Raw genomic sequence first — 22,332 nt, forward strand, 5'->3', positions numbered from 1 at the left:
CTGTGGCTAGACTGTGGCTAGGAGAGCGCACGGAGCTAGTTAGGCCTGCAACGAGGTTCATTTGGTTTTTAATAACGCTACCTCTTCATCCTAGCCAATAATACATGCATACAACACACATCAAGTATAAAGTCACCCAGACTCCAGAGACATACAACACGACAATAAAGGTGCCCTCCTATCTCTAAAGGGCACTCGGTTGTTGTTGTTTTTTTTTATGTTATATAGGTCAGGACTACAATATCCGGGTGTAGATCCTATTTCTATCTCTGGGTAGAGGGCACGTGCGGAGCGACGCGCGCACGCTTTAACAGCTCGTGCTGGGGAAAGGTCAAACGGGCCTTATTGGCGGGTGGTTGGATCGGGTGTCCCACGATTTCCTGCGTTAACTCAGCACAAGTGTCTATCGCCAGGTGGCGCTAAATTGAACAACTGTATCAGATTATTATTAGTAGTTTTTTTTTGGGGGGGCTCTTCTTTTATTCAGCTATTAACTTAATTAACAATAAGACGACCTTTATATAAACACACAGGAGGAGGGGGGGGGGCGACCCGAGCGACTGGACACTAGTGGACACCCTCCAATCCATAAGGCTGAAACATTAGTTCTAAGTGACTTGAATGTGATTTTGTTTTAGGGAGGAGGGGGGATTTATAAATAATCCTAACAACCACTACAATGGAAGCTGCTCCCCTCTCCTCTGCACAGGTGGTTGCTGTAAACAGTTGATGAGCCGAGGCTGTTGTTTTAAGTATTCCGTCGCTCTGCCAGAGTAGTTGTTGAAGTGATCACGTGGTCATACCACGTTCACGTCTGCTCGGACATGGTAGAGGAATGTTAAAAGTGTAATACATGTCCTAAAACATATCCCAAATTAGGTCGATGTCCTTAATCATGTCCTTGTCCTAAACCTTTCCCATCCCAAGTCACTCAAGTGATAAAGTGGAAACAGGTGGAATGTCCTGACATATTAAATACTTCACAATGCCATGGACAAAAGGATCATCCATTTAATAATTTCGTATAAATTAGCACTTTTTGAAACCGACCTCTCTCCCTGGCCACATGTGCCCTCACTGGCATGACCATTCTACCTTCCCTTTGACAGACGCAGCGACGCTAACTAGTTGGGAAACTAAAACCTATGTTTAAAACTACTAGATCTAGTAAAACATTTTTGTATATCTAAAAGGTCTAAAACAGAAAAAGAAATGAATACAGCATAAAAAAAAAACACTTTATAAATAAGATGAAGAAACCAATGAATGGAAAAAAAGAAGATTATTACAGACTATTATTCAGGAGTCACAAATCCGAGTAATGGACCAAACTACAGGCAAGAAACGGACCACGGACCAGGTAACAAGAACACAGAAATGGTGTTGCCCTAGCAACTAAAATAACACCAAGACCTGCAACTAATGTGCCATAAGGTGAGATCTCTGAAGGCCATCACCTTCTCAGACATACAAACAGAAATTGGCTTGGTTTCTATCACGTGACTCATAGAGTATTTCTCCCTATGTTCTTTGAACGAGGTTGGGAAACGAAAGAGGGGGGGGGGGGAGAATTTAACATTTGAAACAACGATAACAAAACAACAACACACATTTTGATGACGTGTGTTCCGTACAGTGGAATCATGAGTTGTCCTATTAACCAACGTGTGTATGCTGCAATTTTATTTATTTTTGACACTCGCCCTAGTTAAATTGCGAAACGGAAAACGGACATTCGCTCTAGTTACAATGTAACATAAATGGATCAACCTCCACTGATGGGTCTCTGAGTATTTTATTAGGTTTTGTATGTATTTGTAAATTATGGTTAAGTGATTTATGTTTTCTTGCATTGCGACTTTCCAAACTCTCCAAGCGTGTCTGGGAAAAGGCCAAATTGGCTACGGCAACCAAAATTCTAGTCTAAAATGTCTGTGTTGTGAGCACTCTTCTTTATGGTAGTGAGAGCTGGTCGTCACACATGCGCCAAGAGCATAGAATAAATAGCTTTCACTTACGCTGCATGTGATGCCTAATGTGCATCTCCTGGAGGAATCATGTCTCCAACCAGGAAGTTTTAAAACTGGCCAATATGCACAGCATCTACGCTCTTCTGACACCCGCATGCCAGGTGGAAGAATCCCTTAAGACATTCTATATGCTGAGCTTGCGGAGAGAGTCAGACCCAAGGGCCGCCCCAAGACTAACCTATAGAGATGTCTTCAAGCTAGACATGAGAACCACAGGCATGAACGAAAGTATATGGGAGGAAATGGCCCAAGACCGGACAGCATGGAGACAGACTGTGCGTGCTGGTTCGAACCTCGTCGAGAGCAAAAGAAACGAAGCTTCCTTAGACAAGAGAAAGAAAGCTGCCCTATCAGATAGCTTCATTAGTAACACCAGATTCTGCCCCGTCTCAAGACGAAACCAAAACCAGTGACTCATCTAGGCGCATCCACTGTCTTCCGAGACAGAAGGAGCCATATATATATATATATATATATATATATATATATATATATATATATATATATATATATATATATATATATATATATATATATATATATATTTGCAATGCTACTTTAGTTTTTAGTCTTCTGTCCTGAAGTGTCTCTAAGTTTAGTGATTTTACTAATGGTGCTACTCTAATCAAACCAACTATTTATTTGTTATAAATATCGCTCTTTTTTTCGCATTGTCTGGTTTCTTAATGTTTTGAGTTAAGAGCAGCATCTTGGACCAATTAAAAAGGCTATGAAATTATTTGTCCCCCCCCCCCCCCCCCCCTTGTGCAGCCTCGCGTGAGCTCCGTGACCACTCATAAGCTAGTTTTGAGAGAGAAAAAAAAAAGATACGAAATGCGTAACGCGACGGTTTAAATTCCTATTTGCGTACTGGCGGTCATTTCTGAGGGATTTTGCGCAACGAATACGCATGTTAAGTAACGGTAGGCAGGTCCTGGTCACTCCTTATACTCCAAGCCATAACATTGCTAATAGTCTATACCAGTGATGCCAAACGAAATCACCGGGGCCACCTCCGGCCCGTGCTGTCTGGACAAGAGAAACTCTGCCCATTGAATCCGGCAATTCTCGGTTCCATTTTTTTACGTGAGTCGAAAATTCATATGGACCCCCAAGCCGAAAAGGTTTCTGGCCTCTAATCAATACTACTCTACACCATCATGGTCACGTTGTAAGGAAAGCAATAGGATCTTGTGTGGTGCCCCAAAAGTCCAACAGATTAAGGGATAGGTGAAGGGTGAAAAAGACTAACAGCGTTTACCATAATGACGGTAATAGCTAGCGACAGATGTCTTTGATTAACTTGCAGTCAATGCCTCTTTGTTACATGCAATGAAGTTCAGCAGATGTAAGTGGAACAATTACAATGGCTATGAATGTCAGTGATCTACTCTCCAGCTGCCGACTAAAAAGCTCTAAACGTCCGTGATAACGCTAAATCGGGGCATTAAAAAGAAATAACTTGTCAGGACAGAAATTCGTAAATGTCAGAAAGTGTGTAGAAAGGTATCTGAAAGAAAGAAAGAAAAAAAAAAGATAAGGGAGAGGCAGTCATTACTAGACAAATAAGTGATAGAAGGGAGAGGCAGTCATTACTAGACAATTAAGTGATAGAAGGGAGAGGCAGTCATTACTAGACAAATAAGTGATAGAAGGGAGAGGCAGTCATTACTAGACAATTAAGTGATAGAAGGGAGAGGCAGTCATTACTAGACAATTAAGTGATAGAAGGGAGAGGCAGTCATTACTAGACAATTAAGTGATAGAAGGGAGAGGCGGCCATTTCTAGACAAATAAGTGATAGAAGGGAGAGGCGGCCATTTCTAGACATATAAGTGATAGAAGGGTCTTTTTTTTAAGAACAAATCTTCTTTTCCCGTAAGCTACCGAATTTATGGAGAAATAAATGAACAAATAAACAAATAATGCATTCAGCATTAAGGTGCTTTTTATGAGAATAAAGTTTTTTACCATTTTAGCTTTCACATGCCAAATGGAAAACGACTTAGTTGGCCAGCACTTGGCCTATATTTCCAGATTTGGTAATAGCTATACATTTGTTTTCAGTTCCCTGATATAGTAACAATAGAGACAGTACCTATTATCTAATATAAGTCTTAACTACATCATTTGTGTATCTGAAAAAGCTTGCAAAGCAATATTCAGACAGAGATGCACATCAATGATTATGATTTTTTATTTGCCAGCAGATTTGTAAAGGTGTAGTGAAAATACCAGCAGAGAGGGGAGAAGACAGGGGAGAAGACAGAAGAGAAAGAAATAGAGAACCCTGAGGATATTTATTTTTTCTGAAAATAATGTTTGTTACATTTCTAGGGACTTCATCTTTTTATTTGTAAAGCAACAAGAGGATTTATGTCAAGTCAATGACACACACACACAATGACAATTCACTTGTTTATGAGGTTAAAGGTTAATGAGAATGTTGTGTAGCCATTAAAATAATCAATCACTTTTTACACACAAAAAATTATGCCAGGTACTAGACAGGATGCACACCCAAATCAACAACGTAATAAAATTTTATACTGAAATGAAGTCCGATGTGGCAACTGAAACGTTTAAAAACATAAATAATCTGACCAATGAAAATAATAAAATACTTCATCAATTGGGAATTTTCACAATAAACTAAACAATGTTCACACTTAATTGATCTTCAATGTTGCCAAACTGTATAACAACAACAAAAATAAATAAACCTACAAATGGAAGAGCTTATAAAATTTGATTATATACGAAAACTACTATTTACCTTTAAAAATTAGCTTAGCTTAGCAACACTCTTTTCATTCTGTACACTGGATACACCTTACAGCTATTTATAGTTATTCCATCACAGATGACAATGACGCAAAAGTCGTCCAAACCAGTCGACTAGAGACACGGTAAGGAAAAATGAAAAAGTAGATAGATCTGACTGAAAAAGATCTCCTGAGAAGAAATTCACACCATATTTGAACTAAGGTCCTACTGCAACAAAGTCACCTACTGACCATGTCTGACTTCAAGAGTGCAACAAGAATAGGGCAAGGAGCAAGAAAATTGCAATGGCTGCTCCTCAACTGGAAACTCAAATAGTAAAAGATGACCTATGGCAACATGCAAGAAAGACTTGCAAATTTGGGGAGTTAACTTGACAATAGAATTGAGTTATGTAGTTAGGTAGGATTAATGATGTTAGTTATCTTATATAATACAGATGTTACTTCAAAAAAGAAGATGATTACGTCCTATGTGTCATGCATTTAGTCATGCATATTAACCGATGACTTAAATTCTGCCAAGTCACTGGTTTTCCTGGCTAGTTCAGGCAACCCATTCCATGCTCTAATAGCACTAGGGAAGAAGGAGTATTTTTACAAATTTGTCCTAGCATATGGGACGAGGAATGTGCTTTTATCTTTGTGTCTTTCTGAGTAATTTATTAAATTTTGTTTTTGTATTTGAAAATTATGGTTCAGTGTTTTATGTATAGTTGCTACTTTACTTTTGAGTCTTCAATCCTGAAGGCTTTCTAAATTTAGTGATTTTACTAAAGGTGTTACTCTGGTTAAAAGTGAATATTCGTTTGTTATGAATCTCACTGCTCTATTTTGTGTCTGTTCCAGTTTCTTAATGTTATCTTGAGTTGAGGGGTTGCAAACGGAGGATGCATATTCTACTCTTGGCCTAACCAAGGTTAAATAACATTTTAGTTTTATGTTCTTTTTTTATTTATAGAAATTTCTTTTAATAAATCCTAATGCTTTGTTTGATTTTTTTATAGTTTCATCAATATGTGGATTCCATGACAGTATTTTGCATTTTTAGTCTGTGTTACTGGTTTACCATGAATAAGATAAGTGGAATTAATTTGTTTTAGTTTTTTTGTTACTCTTAACATCTGACATTTTTCTGGGTGGAAAGACATGCTCCAATTTGATTCCCATTTCTGTAATTCATCTAATTCTCTTTGTAAAATATCTGTGTCTTGTGTTGTTTTTATTGTTCTATATATTATGCAATCGTCTGCAAATAATCTGACTTTTGTTCCTGAGGAAATGCAATTTGGTAAATCATTTATGTAAATTAAGAATAGTAGTGGACCTACGACAGTTCCTTGAGGTACACCTGAGTTTACTGTTATCGGTGTTGATTTAGAGCCATTTATTATTACAGTTTGTTCTCTCCCTATCAGAAAATCTTTAATCCACTGATGCAGTGGACCATTAATGCCGAAATATTTTAATTTTTTAAGCAAACTATGGTGGTGAACTTTGTCAAAAGCCTTGGAAAAATCTAGTAAGATAGCATCTATTTGTTCACTATTATCTAAACCTTTTGAAAAATCATCAATTAGTCCTATTAGTTGTGTTTCACATGATCTATATTTCCTAAAGCCATGTTGGTATGGTGTGAGGACATTATGTTTGTCTAAGTGGTTTATGATGTTGCTACATATTATGTGTTCTAGGATTTTACATGTGATGCTGGTAAGTGATACTGGTCTGTAGTTTCCTGGGTCAGATTTTTCTCCATTTTTAAATAGGGAGACATGGTGGACTGAAGGTCATCCTTATTAAGTCAGACATTTCTACTGCATTCAAATTCCCAAGGCACAGCAGCCAAACATTTTTTTACGGTTTTTACATTTGAGTTTTTAGTTTTATGGCAGGAATAAAATCTGCACCTGTATTTATGCCCTTTGAAAATACAAAAAGAATGCAGACTATAATAAGACAACTCAGTAATACATAGATCTGTCCCAGGAAGACTTCAAACTATGAATGTCAGTGTCATAGCTAATCTCTCAGTCACACAGCCACTAAGTCTCACAGTAGTTTATATACAAAAGAGCATATCAAAGATACACCAGCTTATATTAAAAGTTTCCATACACAACCCAGATGACTGTAGAGCAGATAAAGAAGACTTATCTTCTTATACAGTACAGATGTTACTTCAAAAAAGAAGATAATTACATTTGACTAAACAGATATGAAATTACTTCTCATGACAGGGACTATTCATCTGTTTACTCTAACTAGTCTCAGAAAGTACGTTCAAATACTTTCAAATATTTTCTAGGAACACAAATCCATCTAACTCTTAAGTCAACCCACCCAACATTGAACAGGAAGTATAACAGTATATTACTACCCACACCTGAAGACTTCATCATGTGACAGAAACCAGACTATATTTACCTAATGGTTGTCGTGTCCCGCCCACAGGAGGTAAATGTCATGTTATTCCGCTCACAAATCTCCCTCAGCTGTTTCCTGATTTCCTGTGCATTGTGCATGTTGGTGGAGTTGATAAAGTTATCAAAACACCAACTCTGGGGAAATAATTCAACAGCAACATGTTGAAACATAGACAACTGCATTGGCTTCACTATTTGTATATAAGAGTATAAAGCTCAACTATCTAGGGGCAGGCACCACAACAACTATTCACTAGTCAGATTACTAAAAAAAAAAAAAAAGCAAGCATGTTGTTTTTTAATCCTTGTTAATGAAAGGTCTTAACAATAGAGTGGTAGAACTTTATTATATATATTTTGTAATATAGTTTGTCCATCGTGGTTCAATGATGACCCTTTTGTCATCAAGGGGGCTGAGGGCTTTGCACTGGGGTTTTGATTTGGCTGGAGAATTTTCAGCTGCACACTGTACAGGTTATTCCAGTTGGATCTAGTGTAGTTAACCTTGTTTTTTTCTCTGGCACTTTTCTTCTGCCAGCACTGTTCTCTTATCCTCTGCAATTTGTGCGCCAGATTTCACAGCGCGATGCTATGATGCCCTAACATGTGCTTCTGTCTCCCAGGTGGTTGGATCAATGCTGAAGGCTTTCAGAGAAGCTCTGACGGTGTCCCTGAAGCGTTTTCTTTGTCCACCTTGTGAGCGCTTCCCATTCCTTAATGGGCCATACAGGAGTCGTTTAGGGATGTGATGGGGATCTTCAATTCTGCAGATGTGGTCTGCCCATTGCAGCTGGGACTGTATCAGGATTGTGCGGATGCTTACATTGTAAAGTTAGATATTGAAGACCCAGGCTAAAAACAACATTAGACTTTCTAGAGTAAAAACATCATCACAAAACTGTGTGGAGAGACAGACCCAATGGGATGAAAGTAAAAAGGTTCTCTCTTTTTTTTTTCTGGTGTTGAGAGAGAAGCACTGGAAGAAAAGAAGTCCTATGTAAATATTGGTATCCTAGGTTATTAATTTATGGAAAGTGTTGTGAAGTATACATTTATGGAAATATTGGTATCCTAGGTTATTAACTGATGGAAAGTGTTGTGAAGTATATATTTATGGAAATATTGGTATCCTAGGTTATTAACTGATGGAAAGTGTTGTGAAGTATATATTTATGGAAATATTGGTATCCTAGGTTATTAACTTATGGAAAGTGTTGTGAAGTATATATTGTTATAAACCTGGTGGTGGCACAGATGGGGGAAGTGGTGTGTGTGTAGTCAGCCGACACAAATTGCCCCAGGCCAGCGCTAGACGAGCGGTCAAGCGTGACGAGTTACGACTGTCAGCCGAGTCGAGGGTCAACAGGACAGTTCGGGAAGGATCGCCGACGTGAACAGAGCTCAGGAGCGTCACGAGAGTTATAGTCATCTGACTACCTAGAAACGTCGAGGGGCGTTCTGTCCGGTTCGAGAAGGCCAGTAGGGACCCTATATAAGAGCGAAGGTGTCGCAGTCAAGACGGTCGAGAAAAGGGGCTCAATACAGCAAGGTTCAGAAAGCGGGTTCACGACAGGAGCTCAGAACACGGTCGACTACAGCACAGTTCAACGGTGTGGTTCTGTACGGAGCATTACGACGGTTCAGTGCGGAGTACTGTCAAGTACAGTTGAGACGAACGGCGTCTTGATCTTGGTCTGTGATCGAGTCCGACACAACGAGCCCAAGTGTGTGAAGTCAGTCCCGAACTGTTGAACCCAGTGCAAGCCCGGAACGAGACAGAGAGGCCAGTGCAAGACTTGATACGGCGGAACGGTGTTATCGGAGAGATATTTGTTATCGCAGAGCTATTTGTACTGTTCTACGTGCTGCCAATTGTACAGTATTGGCTGTTATTTATGGACATTAAACCTTTACGTTATTTTGGAGCCCTGACTTGTCAAGTTCTTTAAGTTGGTGGTGTATGGTGCAGTTTGCGGAGAGCCTGGATAGTGAGATTCGTAACAATATTTATGGAAATATTGGTATCCTAGGTTATTAACTGATGGAAAGTGTTGTGAAGTATACATTAATGTTTAGTTACATGAAACAAACAATTCTTAGCAATACTAACTAGTGATTGTTGTTACAGAAAAAAAGAAACATAAGTTATAAATTATGTTTCACAACTTCACCTTGTTGCCATTCACAGACTTGTACGCTCTGTATATGTTCAATAACATAATGTGGTCACCTTCACTGGACATGAACTTTTGATGAGACTCTAGACACTCCTTGCGCTGACAAAATAAAAAGAAATAATTATGTGTCTTATTGATGTAACTCATTATTGTCTTAGTCAATTTGCAATAAAAAAAAAATTTTTGTCATAATTAAAACTCCTAAACTTCTATATATGTTATAGTTTCAAATGTTGATTTCAGATGGTGGAGTTGTTCATTTTACAATTAGAGATATTTTGTTCACAAAGACCTCTCAATTAAAAATTGGTGGGGGATGGAATCTAAAGTAAGCAATCTAAAAGCTAATTAAGTTACTGAGAAAAATGTGAAAGGCAAACTTCCCAGTCATTGTTCCTCTAAGAATTGTATGTATTTTCAAACCCATTTACAAGCATTATCCAACAAAACCCTCTTTACATTTGTTATTTTATTAAATAGGTGCAGGCAAAAGTAGTATTTTGTTTAAAATAATTTGCAGGCATTGCTTCAGGAATGAAGATTATCATGCCCCAATCCAAACATGTGGAAAGCTGCCTGGTCATGTGGTATGCGCTCTGAACTGTTGTTCAGTTGCCTTGAAGATCCTGGGTTTGAACCCGGCCCACTGCCATCCCCTGTCGTCCTGTGAGACATTTGAGCTAGGATGTAATTATCCTTCAAATCTGAAGGAACATCTAAAACCTTGAAGATCCTGGGTTTGAACCCGGCCCACTGCCATCCCCTGTCGTCCTGTGAGACATTTGAGCTAGGATGTAATTATCCTTCAAATCTGAAGGAACATCTAAAACCTTGAAGATCCTGGGTTTGAACCCAACCCACTGCCATCCTCTGTTGTCCTGCGAGACATTTGAGCTAAGATGTAGTTACCCTTTAAATTTGAAGGAACATCATTGAATTTTGCTATAGCGATTTCTACTGCAGGTTCCTAAAATTTTTTTTTTGTAAGAGATGGTAAATATTACAGACTTAGTACAAATAATAATTGTCCCAGAGTATTATTAAACTTACCTTATTGGAGACAGAGACTAGAACAGATTCCGCAGACAACATTGCAATGATACTTAGTATCTCTTCACTGTTACAGAGAGAAGAAAGCAAATTAATCAGAAGATAGAACAGAGATGGGAGGAAACAGAAATACATAAAATTTAGAACTTAAGTTTGATGGTTTAGTGCTGAAACAAATAATATAACATGTAACATAATAATAGTACTAGAGGACAACACTAATTGGGAGAATGTGAAGAGAATATGTCACAACAAAGATAAGTTCAGACAAGGACTCAAACCCAACTTGTTAACATGGCTAGTGATTTAATTAGGAAATCTTTTTATGACCATTGGTTTCAAACACACAGCCTTACAAATATCAAGAAGTTATTATAGCTAACTCACTTTTTCACTGGGAAGTGAGATTGAAACATAACAATTTTAGAACATTAATATTACAATAAACTTTAACAGCAACATGTCACAACAATGTTCAGTCCAACTTACAAAAGAGAGAAAAATAAATAAACTTACAGGCAGTCGTAGTCTTTTGCCAAAAGTATGACTTTAGAAAATCTTGGATCTAGAGGGAAAGCTGCCATCTGTTTTCCTAATGGAGTAAGCTGTAGGGACAATTAGTATATTAAAAATTAAAAAAGTGTGGCCAAAAATGTATTTATGAAAACATTTTTAAAAATATTAACACATAAAAGTTAGGACACACAAAAATGTATATCTGTATCTAGTATTTTTTTCCCTTAATAAAATAATCAAGAACATAAGTCATTTAAGACCCCAGATTTTACAAGGTTTTATATAAGTAGCAGTATTTTGTGGGTTTTTTTAATGATTAGAAGTAAGTTCTTTAAAATTGACACTAACAGTTGGGGAAAAGTATCACTGGATAGATCCACATGGAGAGCGAGTATAAAGAAAGAATCCCAAATTGCAGATGCCATACACACCAGAAGTAGAAAGAAGGGTGAAAGTGCAACAGCGCCTGGAGATTACAGATGCCCAACCTGTGACTGCAGCTGTGTATCAAGGATTGGCATCTTTAGTCACACAAGAAGTTGCAAAGGGAAAAGAATTAAGTTCTAGACCAAAACAAAAGAAAATGTTTTTCCATTATTAGCTGCAGTAAATATGATAAGTGGAGTATTCTTATATCTTTGTATCTAACTCTTACCACCACTGTTTTTAAGGTCATTAGATGGTGGGAAGAAATAGCATGGAGACGGACTGAGCATGCTGGTACTAACATCGCAGGGAGTACAAAAAAAAGAGAAAGAAAGCTGTCCTATAAGTACAGGTACATTCAAATGCACAAACTGTGGCAAACTTTGCTGCTTCAAAATTGGCTTGATTAGTCACTTCAAATCCTGCCCTGTCTCAAGATGGAACTAAAACAAGTGATTCATCTGGGCACAACCATTATCTTCCAAGACAGAAGGAGACATATATACTATACTAGTAGGTGGAAGTGACTTGTGACTGGTCATTCCTTGTTAATTTCCCTCCAATATTGTTAGGTAAACATCAGAGCTAAAATGTTTGTAAAATGTTTTACAGGTTGAAGATAATTTACTTCCAATCCAAACCACCTGCAGGATGATGGGGGATGGGAGCGGGCAGGGTTCGATCCCGGTTTTGTCAGCATCCGATGTGGCTAAAGAGGTTCATCTCCCCAAGGACTTCATACTCTTAAATCTTGGGATTCAATGATAAGTCTTTTTATTATTATTATTATCATTGGGAAGCGTGGTCGAGAGGCTAAGTGCGCTTGAACTTAGCTTGGCTTGGCTACCTATGAAGGGGGCTCGAGGTTCGACACCTGACTCAGGCAGACCTGTTTACTGAGCGCCTAAAGGCAGCACAGAAAAACCTTCTCCACCCCACTGGTCCACAACTAGGATTGGACCAAAGCGCTCTGAGCATGCTATAGGCATGAAAGTAGCGCTATATAAAAGCCATAATTTAATTTAAATTTAATTCACAGCACGTGACAGGTGTCAATGAGTGTAAATATGAAACAGATTGAAACAGCTCAATAAAAATCCAGGGGTGTGGAGACTGATTGGTAAACCGCTTGGATTCTGAACCAAGAGTCCTGGGCTCATATCTCAGTGAAGACTGGGATTTTTTGTAATTTCCGGATTTTCAAGACACACATGAGTCCACCCAACTCTAAAGGATACCTGATATTAGTAGGGGAAAGTAAAGGCGGTTGGTCATTGAGCTGGCCACATGACACCCTCATTAACTGTTGGCCAAAGAAACAGGTGACCTTTACATAATCTGCCTTATAGATTGCAAGATCTGAAAGGGGTACTTTACTTTACTATAATAAAAATCTAACCTTCAGTATATCTGAATTCACTTGTCTCTCTAGAGCTCCTAAAATCACCAGCTCCTCCAGGGCTGCATTGATGGACTGGAAAATATAAACTTGCATTACACAATGAGCATCCAGAACAAAATAGTGATATTATACAAAAAAAAAGTATTTCTTTGATTCAATATAAAAGAAATTGGTTTATAAAGACATCAACAAAAATACAACAGGTTATAGATAAGTTTTTTTTTTGTATGATCTTCTTAAAAGTAATATTATTTCCCCTGACGTAGTGTTCCTCATAAAATGTTTCACTGGGTGCAAGAGGAATGAAGATTGAAAGAAATATTTTAGCTAACTACTTCATACCAATTGTTGTAGGGGAAAAATAAGTGGAAAATCTCAATGGAGACATTTGTTATTTGGCCTACAATTTCATTATTTTGGCCTACAATTTCATTATTTTGGCCTACAATTTCATTATTTTAAAAAACTTTAAAAAACTGGTAAAACATGAATTGATTTTCAATCCCAGGCATTGTGCTATATGCTGCATAATAAAAACATTAAACAACAATGTCAACATTTGACTTTAAATTGCTATTGTATGATGAAGAATTGTTTTCTTAAACTGTTACCTCTGGTGCGGGCTTGTCCATAAAGTCAAAGGTTAACACATCTGAGATCCCCAGAGCCATCAACTGTAGCACCACACTGGCCAAATTACACCTGAAACATTAAATTGTTAATTTACTGATTAGGTTTGAAACATTATCAAAATCCTTTGTCTACAAAGATATATGAATATGGCACAGCTTGGCTTATAAGCCATCCGCACTTTCTACCCAAAATCCCTCTAAAGTAAAAGCAGACGGATACGTAAAAATAGTGAGTACTGAGAACTCATTTCTAAATATACTCAACTGATCAGCATCTTCTGGCAAACAAATTACCCATATCCAGTTTTGGTTATAAAAAGTAATTTAACTGATCGAACACAACAGTTAATGCAACTTACTTTTGTAGCAGGGAAATTGTAAGGGAAATAGTTTAACATAAATAATAAGCTTTGATGCAATTAAATTAATTTCATCTCTAAGATCGCTGAAATATCTATGAAACTTCACTTGTACATAAGAAGGTTTTGTTTTTTCATTCATATAATAGGTAAGTTTTATTTTTATTTAACAATATTTGCTTTTTATGTTAATTGAACAGCGATAGAATTACATAAAACACTGAATACACAGACTAGACATGAAGCGGAAAAAACACCACAACACTCTATTTTAAGAGAGCATTATTCTGAACTCACCTTTGTATTTCTGGAACTGTGTTGGTGCTCATGTTCTGGAACTCTGATTCTGTGAACAGCCTGTAGCAGACTCCAGGAGCCTCACGCCCGGCACGGCCAGTTCTCTGCAGCACCTGAGCTTTGGAAGCTGTGACGACTTTGAGAAGGTCGAGACCGCTATGAGGGTTGTACACTCTAGACAGATATGGAAAAAATAAATTTTTAACAATGTACTTTTACCATAATAAGTTAAGTTTAATAAAGCTTTTATTTAGGGCGGAACAAAGTGATGAAAAGGTATTACGCTACCTAAAAAGTAACAAAAAAACTAGTGCATTTCAACTGTTCTACACTTTTGATACTTTTATTTACCTCCTATTAGTGCCAACAACTTCACTGACCTTCAATTTGCAATGAGAGACAAATATCTCTTTTAACAATAGTTAATTTTTCTACACCCTAAATTATCATGATAATAATAAAAAACAGACTATAAAGCATAGTAGTTTGACTTGAGAAATATTAAGTTTTATGCTTGGTAATTATTCAAGGATTGTTTTTCAAATTACAATATAGTTCAATATGCACATAATTTACACAATCCTATTTTTCATAGTTTTTGTTAACCTTTTATTAAAAACCTAATTGTCAGATGCTATTTTCTACTGACTAGTTTTATTTTGAACAGATAATATATTTACACAGAAAAAGATAAACTTTTTTTTTTCGTAATACATAATTTAGAAGTGAAAAATACTTTGAAGTTTTAGCCAAGATGGAGCAAATGTAATGTTGAGTACTTACTTAGCTTTCACCATGCCACTGTCTATAACATATTTGATTCCATGTATTGTGATGGATGTCTCAGCAATATTGGTGGCTACAACAACTTTCCTGTGACCCTGCAACATAGTAGTATACTTTTAACATGTAGAGTTCACTTCAAACACGAACACAGACATGCACAAAGATTTCCAAAAATATGATGTGACATTGTGAATAAATACAGATTATCTTACTGGTGGAGTTTTAGCAAACACTTTGATCTGTGTCTGGGAAGGCAAGGCCGCATACAGGGGCAGCACCACAAGTTGTGGGACGTCTTTCAAATCTCTCGCCAAGTCTTTAATGGTTTTGACAGCAGACTCAATTTCCTCTTGACCAGTCAGAAATATGAGTATGTCATCTCTGTGTGCCAGGTAAAAAATGAATCAAGTTAATGTACAAATACATAAAAAAAAAATAAAAAAAAATTGGGAAACCAGAGAGGCCAAGCAAAACAGCCTCTTACTAGCTGACCAGCCAGGCCAAGAGGAATTTAGACCACCCTCAATATCAAACTATTTTGACCCAAGCCAAAACAAATTTACCCCTGCTTCCATTCAAATCACACCAACATGCCTCAAACTTAAGTTAAAAAAATTATTGCCACCTCCATCTAAGGAAACATTTTACCACCTAGAGCCTAGCTGTCATGCAGGTATCATGTGGCCAGCACAACGACTTACCCCTTTTACTTTTCCCCAACTAATGTTAGGTACCCATTAGAGCTGGGTGGACTCACAGACGCCCTAAAGATCATGAAATTAAAAATCCCCAGTCTTCTCCAGGATTTAAGCCAAGCACTTTATTACTCACCACACCTCCTAGAAATGTGTAAACTTAAGCACTATATGTTTGAGCATTCAGATATTCCCTTTTTAACATTAGCTGTTATGCTGAAATAAATTTATTAATCAATAAATAAAGTTCATCATTTACCCTGCTGGAGCCTCTTTGTGAATTTGAAAAAGTGTGATCAGAGATGCAAAGAGATAATCACTTTGTGGTTCTTTAGTGTGCATCACCTACAAAACAAAATTTGCTTAAATAAAGTGTCCTTACAATTTTATAATAGTTAAAAATCGAGTATTACACGATTCAAACTAAATTAAATACATATAGTTGATAAAACAAATGGCAGTAAGAACATAAAAAAATTGTTTTGCTTCACGTGGCCATAGATTGCATTAACCATCAGTAATAATGTCATGGGAACGCAAAAGAAAAGAGGCATAGTTACAAAAAGGAAGACCAGAACACTATAATGGTAAAGAGACAAACATTACAATGATAAAGGGGACAAGACCAATACCACAATCTTTAAAAAAAAAAAGGAATAACTAAGTAGATTATTTTAAATGAATTCTTATTTAAAATGAATTCTTATCTACTCCAGCAGTCTGTTGCCTTCACGAATTTCATTTTTTGTAAATGGTTTCTTCACTTTTATAATTTGGGATGGATAAGAATTTTTTTATTTTTTTTTGCCTTTGTCTTTGTAAAAGAGTTTAAAAACAAAAAACAAAGATAAAATAATAATTTGTTTCAATCTTCAAAACAATACAAATAGCTATAATGTTTTTATTGTGTAAAGCTTGTTGCTTAAAAAGAAAAAGATTGTGTTATATATGCTAAACGAACCTGAATAGGGTACTGTCTTCCTTCCAAATACAAGACTGGGGCCTTGTTGAAATATTCTGAGAAATGGTCCACATCCATGGTAGCTGACATTACAATAATCTATAGTGAAAATAATTGTGTAATTATCATTTTGATTTTAAGTATAAAAATGTTTTTAAAAAATCTAAAAATTGAAAAATGTCAAGTTCATTAAAGGGAAGATATTCAGTATAAAATAGAAATAGATGTCTACAAATATAAACTAATAATAACAATATTGGAGTCAAACTGTAGACTTTGTCAGTCAACTTACATTATCACACTTATCAAACCTAATAAAAATCTGAGTTTATTACTTTGTTACTCGATACAATAAGACAGTTTTGTAGAGTGAATTTCTAAGTATTTATACCCAGAGGCGGCATTAGCAGTAGCCGGGCCCTAGAGCGTATCGTATGCATGCCTGGAAGCCATAAGTGTAGACTATATATACTATACCACATCACCCTAATGAGTTCTAATCCTCAGGTACTATTATTGTTACAAAACAGTAACTAATGTAGGTACTGTACTATTGGTTGACTATTGCCTCTTAGAACTGATAGGACCATTTTGGTCATAAAATGCTATCTTTACCAAAACTGAAGATTACAATACGGTATTTAAAAACCAAAAATGAGCTTTCATTGTATTTGTTATCATATAGACAGATGCCGGAAAAGGCTTCCATAATATTGAGTAACAAGTCCTCGCTTATGAGAACTGGTCTGGTTAATAAAGCTGACAGTGGCAAGGGAATCCCTTAGTGCAGGGCCACCCTCAGCGCCCAAAAAATGTTGCCTCTACTTAAACCTTAATGAACTTAATTGTCTAACTTGAACAAACTCTTGAGTAACTTACTAATATTCTCTTACAACATGAACAAAAGAAATCAAGATCAAAACCTTCAATAACTTCTGACCAGTTTTCAACCTTCTCCTCTGTGCAGCCTTCACCACACCAAAGAGAACATCTGTGTTAATGGTCCGCTCATGGGCCTCATCCAGGATGATAATAGAATAGCGTGTCAGTGTGGGGTCCAAAATTGATTCCCTCAGCAACATGCCGTCTGTCATGAATTTGAGCTTCGTCCCAGCAGACGTGACATCTTCGAACCTCACACAATAACCAACCTGTAAAAATGTTTAAAATTTCAATGATAATAAAAACAAATTTCAATTTCTACTTGATTAGATGGATTAAACAAACACACTCTATTAAAAACAGATTTCCATTTTTACTTTATTATTGTCATGAATAATCTAGTCAATTAAACAAATATTTAATGTAATCAGAAATGTAATCAAAGGAGGCCATCAATCCCATTACACTTACCAAACTTCCTATTGTGGTATTTTTCTCTAAAGCTACTCTCTGAGACACAGATATAGCAGCCACTCTTCTAGGCTGAGTGATGATAGCAAAAAGTAAAGAGCAACATTTAATTAATTGATATTACGGTATAAATAAATTATGGAAAATAATTATATTAATGAACAGCAGAAGTAGTGATGAAACACAGTCTGCTGCACTCCCTCCCACTTATGAAAGCTTGAAATTTAGAGCTCAAGTAAGCAGAGTTAGGAATTTCAAAAAATCTTTTACTTAAAAAAAAATGTGCTGAATTGTGTCCCAAACTGTTAATCTTTTAAAATGTGACAATTCAAAGGGCAGATCGCTTGCTTGACCATCATTCTAAATGCCCCAGTGTGGAATCTTACTGGTGACAAAACTTTCACCCAGGTTTCAAAATATGCAAGATATTCACCTAATTCTGACAGATGAAATTCATTGGGGAAAGTAAACATGGGGTGGTTGTTGGCTGACCTTGTAGCATGCTAGTCAATCAATATTGAGCTTAAATGTTTTGAATGCTAAAACGTCTCAGTAGGAAACTTATTAGTGTTATTAACTATTTCTTCAACACATTTAATTGACATGTATGTCTGTATTTCCGTTCAAGTCAAATATTTTTTCTTAGGGTATGTTTCAATTCCTTCTATTAGCTTACACTTTCTTCATGCATGGAAGATGGAAGGTGGGTGCAAGTTGGTTAGAAGACACAAAGCACATTCTCATGTTAAAAATTGAAGAAACTATACAAGTTACAAAATCACACATAGACAACTAAGTTGATAGAGCATCACACTAATAAAGCGAATTTTGAGGGCTTAATCTCAATTCAGGCCAATATTTTTCTCGTATTTTTCAATAGCAAATAAAATATGAAGTTTAGTTTATTATTAAATTGAAACATTAAAGTAGGAATTGATTTTTTAAAATATGATTGCCTTTATAATAAATACTAAATAATGAGTCTACACACACTGACCTGTGTAATGGCAATAATGGCATTTTGATGAACACCTGCTTCTAGAAGATACTGTAAAGAAAATGCATTGTTATCTAAATTTCAGGTGATTATTACAATAATAAAGTAATAAAACAAAAAATCTATTTTAGCCTGAATCTAGTGTCTTGGTGGAAACATTTGGAGAAAGGAAAAGAATAGGCCAATTACTCCAAACATTTGGAGAAAGGAAAAGAATAAGCCAATTACTCCAATTACTCATTTGGTAAAAGAAGCCTCATAAGCCTGTCATAATCCAATAGTTTTCCTCTTCTTCTGCTTCTTCTTCTAGCCAGCTTTTTGCTGCTGAGCTGTCAGCTCTTTTGCAGACTGTCCAAGCAAAAATAATGTGCTGTTTTTTTCAGTTGTTCAGAACTGCCGTACAGGGTGTTGGTTAAGTTGGGCTGGAGTGGTAGTAGGTTCTGTCTAAGGTGGATTAAGAATAGGCCAATTACACCAGGTGTGGTGCTCATTAGGTAAAAGAAGCCTCATAAGCCTGTAATGATCCAATAGTTTTCCTCAAAAGAGCTGCTTTCAATCTGGCGACCCCAGTTCCTGAGCAGAGAATATGAGTTTCCATCCCAGGAAGATGGTTATATTTTAAAATTAGGGAAAACTAAACATAAGTCCATGAAAATTATTTGGAAAAAAAAACAGAGTGAGTTGTTATAAACTTTGTAATCATACTGCAACTTGTGTTTTAAATTGAGAGATATCATTAAAATTCTTATTTGCATCATTCAAAAAAAGAAAATTATATAATCCAAGGATATACCTTACCTGTGGTATCTGAGTTGTCTTCCCACTGCCTGTCTCACCAATCACAATGGCAGAAGGAAACTTTTTGATTTCTGATACAATTTTATGTTTTGCAGAGAAGATGGGCAAAGCTCGCCTGGCATCCCGCAATTCTTCAAAGCTATTTTTCTTTGGTCCATTCTGTGAGTTGAAGTCTAAGAGGGGAAAAAAGACATATGTACATGTTTATATCCTTGACTAAGAGTATTTGTATTGGAGTAATGAAACAGTGCGATAATGATAAACCAGTAGAGAATATGGATTTGCTTAAGAAGGTTCAGGGTTGGATTAAATTGGGTTAGGAAGCGTGGTCGAGAGGCTAAGTGCGCTTCAACTCTGCTTGTCTTGGCTACCTAGAAGGGGGCTCGAGGTTCGACACCCGACTCGAGCAGAGTTGCCTTTACTGAGCACCTAAAGGCAGCACAGAAAATCAACTCCTAGATACCCCCTCCCCACCACTGGTCCACAAATGAGATTGGACCAAAGCGCTCTGAGCATGCTATAAGCATGAAAGTAGCGCTATATAAAAGCTATAATAATAATAATTATGGCATGGCATTTATAAGTTTGTTCTCCAAATTGTAGGCTTCTTTACAATGCTATCAAAGTACCTTTTTTTTATTATTATTTCCAAATACTTTTGTACAGTGCATCTTTTATGCTATATCATACTCTACTATGGTCCAATCTCTTTTGTGGATTAGTGGGGGAAAGATGTATCTTTGACAAGGTTCCTTGCTACTTCAGCAAACACAACTCAGCTTCAGTCTGGATAAGAACTCAATCAACTCAGCCACACATCCACAACATTGAACATTTTTATGCCACCTGGAACTTTTACAGCTATCAACTTTTAAAAAAAAAGTAAATGTAGTCTGAAGTATTGGGTTGGAATCCTATATATGGCCAAGTTTTTGAAGGAATGCCTCGTTTGTAGTCTTTATAGCCATAGAGGTCTAACATGTGAATCTGGGCAAAAGTTAGAAAAAGTGAATGTGCTGGCTCACTTAACCTATATCAAATATCATGGTACCTCTATGTTATTATAACATGTTAGTGTTTTACTAGTCCATCAGTGTCACAAATCAAACATAAAAAGTGTGTAGAAGGTAAGGATGGTCTTAGGACTGTGTCAGGACAGCTTGGGTACTTTCAACACCGTGAAATAAAGCAGTAAAAAAAGGACTTATTATTAATTACAGATATTCCTTCAAAACAGAAGATAATTATGTACTACCCAGATTATATGTGCATACATGTGTTAGTTGTGCATGTTAATTAGAGACTTAAGCTTTGCTTAAGATATAGAAGATATAAATCAAATATATAAAAGGGGAGAAAAAAAAAGATCAAGGGAGTCAACTGGATAGTAAGGTTCATCTCAGGATTTCCTTGTGCTTATATTGACAAGTTAATTTTATATTAAAAATACTTTTATGCCAGTTAATTTACAAATTGAGTTTAAGTATTCAATGCTATATTTCACTAATTGTGCAATATTTCTTCATGGGCACACATCACACTAAATTGTAAACAGAAAAATCATTAAGTCCAGAATCATTACTGCATGACTACTCCCATCCACCATGACAGCCAGTGTCACACTTACTGAACTGAATAGGATTTAATTTCTGTTTCTTTTCAGGAGGCCCAAAATCTTCCGGGTTTCTCATTGTGTAAACTGTAAGTATTGTAGTTTAGTTTTTCTGAAACATAACATGTGATTGAAATATTATTGAGAGAAATGTTTACAATATAAACTATTTTAATAAAGCAGTAAATATGACAGAGCAGAGATACCTACAGTAGCAAATAAAAATGTGTATTCTCTGCAGATGAAATGTGTATTTTTGAGTCCAAATGTGTCTTTTAGTGTATGAAATGCATTTTAATAATGCACTATAAATAATTTTAAATTGTGAATCTACACATTTGGATGTTAAAACTTTGAAACTATTTGTTATCAGTTCTATCAAAATGTAAGCTAAATAGTATTATTTCAATTTTATATTTATTTCAATTTTATATTTAAAGCAAACCAGTTATTTTTGTTAACAACTGTGTTAAAAAAAAACTGACTAGATCAACCTATTTTTACTATTGCTCTTTTCAATTACAATTTTTTTTTGCAAAAAAAAAAAAAAAGAGGACACTATGTTAGTAGATAGGTAGACTGTTAAAAACTACATGAAATTTAAAGCAGAAACCATGAATTTAAACTCAATTTTACACCTAGATATGTAAGCCACTGTGGATATGGAATGTCTTTACAGAGCTATTAACTAATCCTCGCTAGACAAGTGTTAGAGTAAACTGATTCTATTTTATTAACTTTTTTTCTAGTTGGAAAGAGAAATAATGTGTTAAAAAAGGAAAGACTTGTCAAAAACTAAGAAAATACCCATATACACACTTAGAATTAGAACAGTTTTAACTAGATCTGTATGCAAATCAGTTACGAAAAGTTTGGCCTAAATAAAGGACATTCTACCCTCCCCCCCCCCTTTTTTTTTTCCAATTCTCATAAGAAAGTTGATTTTTTTTTTCCTAGTAACAAGTAAAGCATCCCTTTCAGGCCTTGCAATCTATGGGGAAGATGATGCCAATGGCTAACGAGTGTGGAAAG

General features: G+C 36.1%; 1 protein-coding gene across 3 annotated transcripts in view; it reads right to left on the reverse strand.

Moving 5' to 3' along the window:
* The window catches only part of LOC106077963 (ATP-dependent RNA helicase DHX33), a 39,146-nt gene that overhangs the window by 11,263 nt on the left and 5,551 nt on the right, over positions 1-22,332 (reverse strand). For 2 of the 3 annotated variants that reach the window (XM_056032845.1, XM_056032844.1), the window contains exons 2-17: positions 21,316-21,412; positions 19,689-19,861; positions 18,891-18,941; positions 17,894-17,965; positions 17,464-17,691; positions 16,541-16,639; positions 15,839-15,924; positions 15,097-15,265; positions 14,882-14,979; positions 14,099-14,272; positions 13,422-13,512; positions 12,808-12,882; positions 10,983-11,071; positions 10,467-10,533; positions 9,411-9,515; positions 7,241-7,374 (exon numbers count right to left, since the gene is read on the reverse strand). In XM_056032845.1, the coding sequence (XP_055888820.1) occupies positions 7,241-7,374; positions 9,411-9,515; positions 10,467-10,533; positions 10,983-11,071; positions 12,808-12,882; positions 13,422-13,512; positions 14,099-14,272; positions 14,882-14,979; positions 15,097-15,265; positions 15,839-15,924; positions 16,541-16,639; positions 17,464-17,691; positions 17,894-17,965; positions 18,891-18,941; positions 19,689-19,861; positions 21,316-21,379 (1,775 nt within the window). In that variant the 5' untranslated portion in view covers positions 21,380-21,412. Of the gene's footprint in view, positions 1-7,240; positions 7,375-9,410; positions 9,516-10,466; positions 10,534-10,982; positions 11,072-12,807; positions 12,883-13,421; positions 13,513-14,098; positions 14,273-14,881; positions 14,980-15,096; positions 15,266-15,838; positions 15,925-16,540; positions 16,640-17,463; positions 17,692-17,893; positions 17,966-18,890; positions 18,942-19,688; positions 19,862-21,315; positions 21,413-21,510; positions 21,530-22,332 lie in introns of those variants that run through there. The other variant, XM_056032846.1, reaches the window with a different exon arrangement.

Source organism: Biomphalaria glabrata, chromosome 6, assembly GCF_947242115.1.
Source record: "Biomphalaria glabrata chromosome 6, xgBioGlab47.1, whole genome shotgun sequence".
NCBI lineage: Eukaryota > Metazoa > Mollusca > Gastropoda > Planorbidae > Biomphalaria > Biomphalaria glabrata.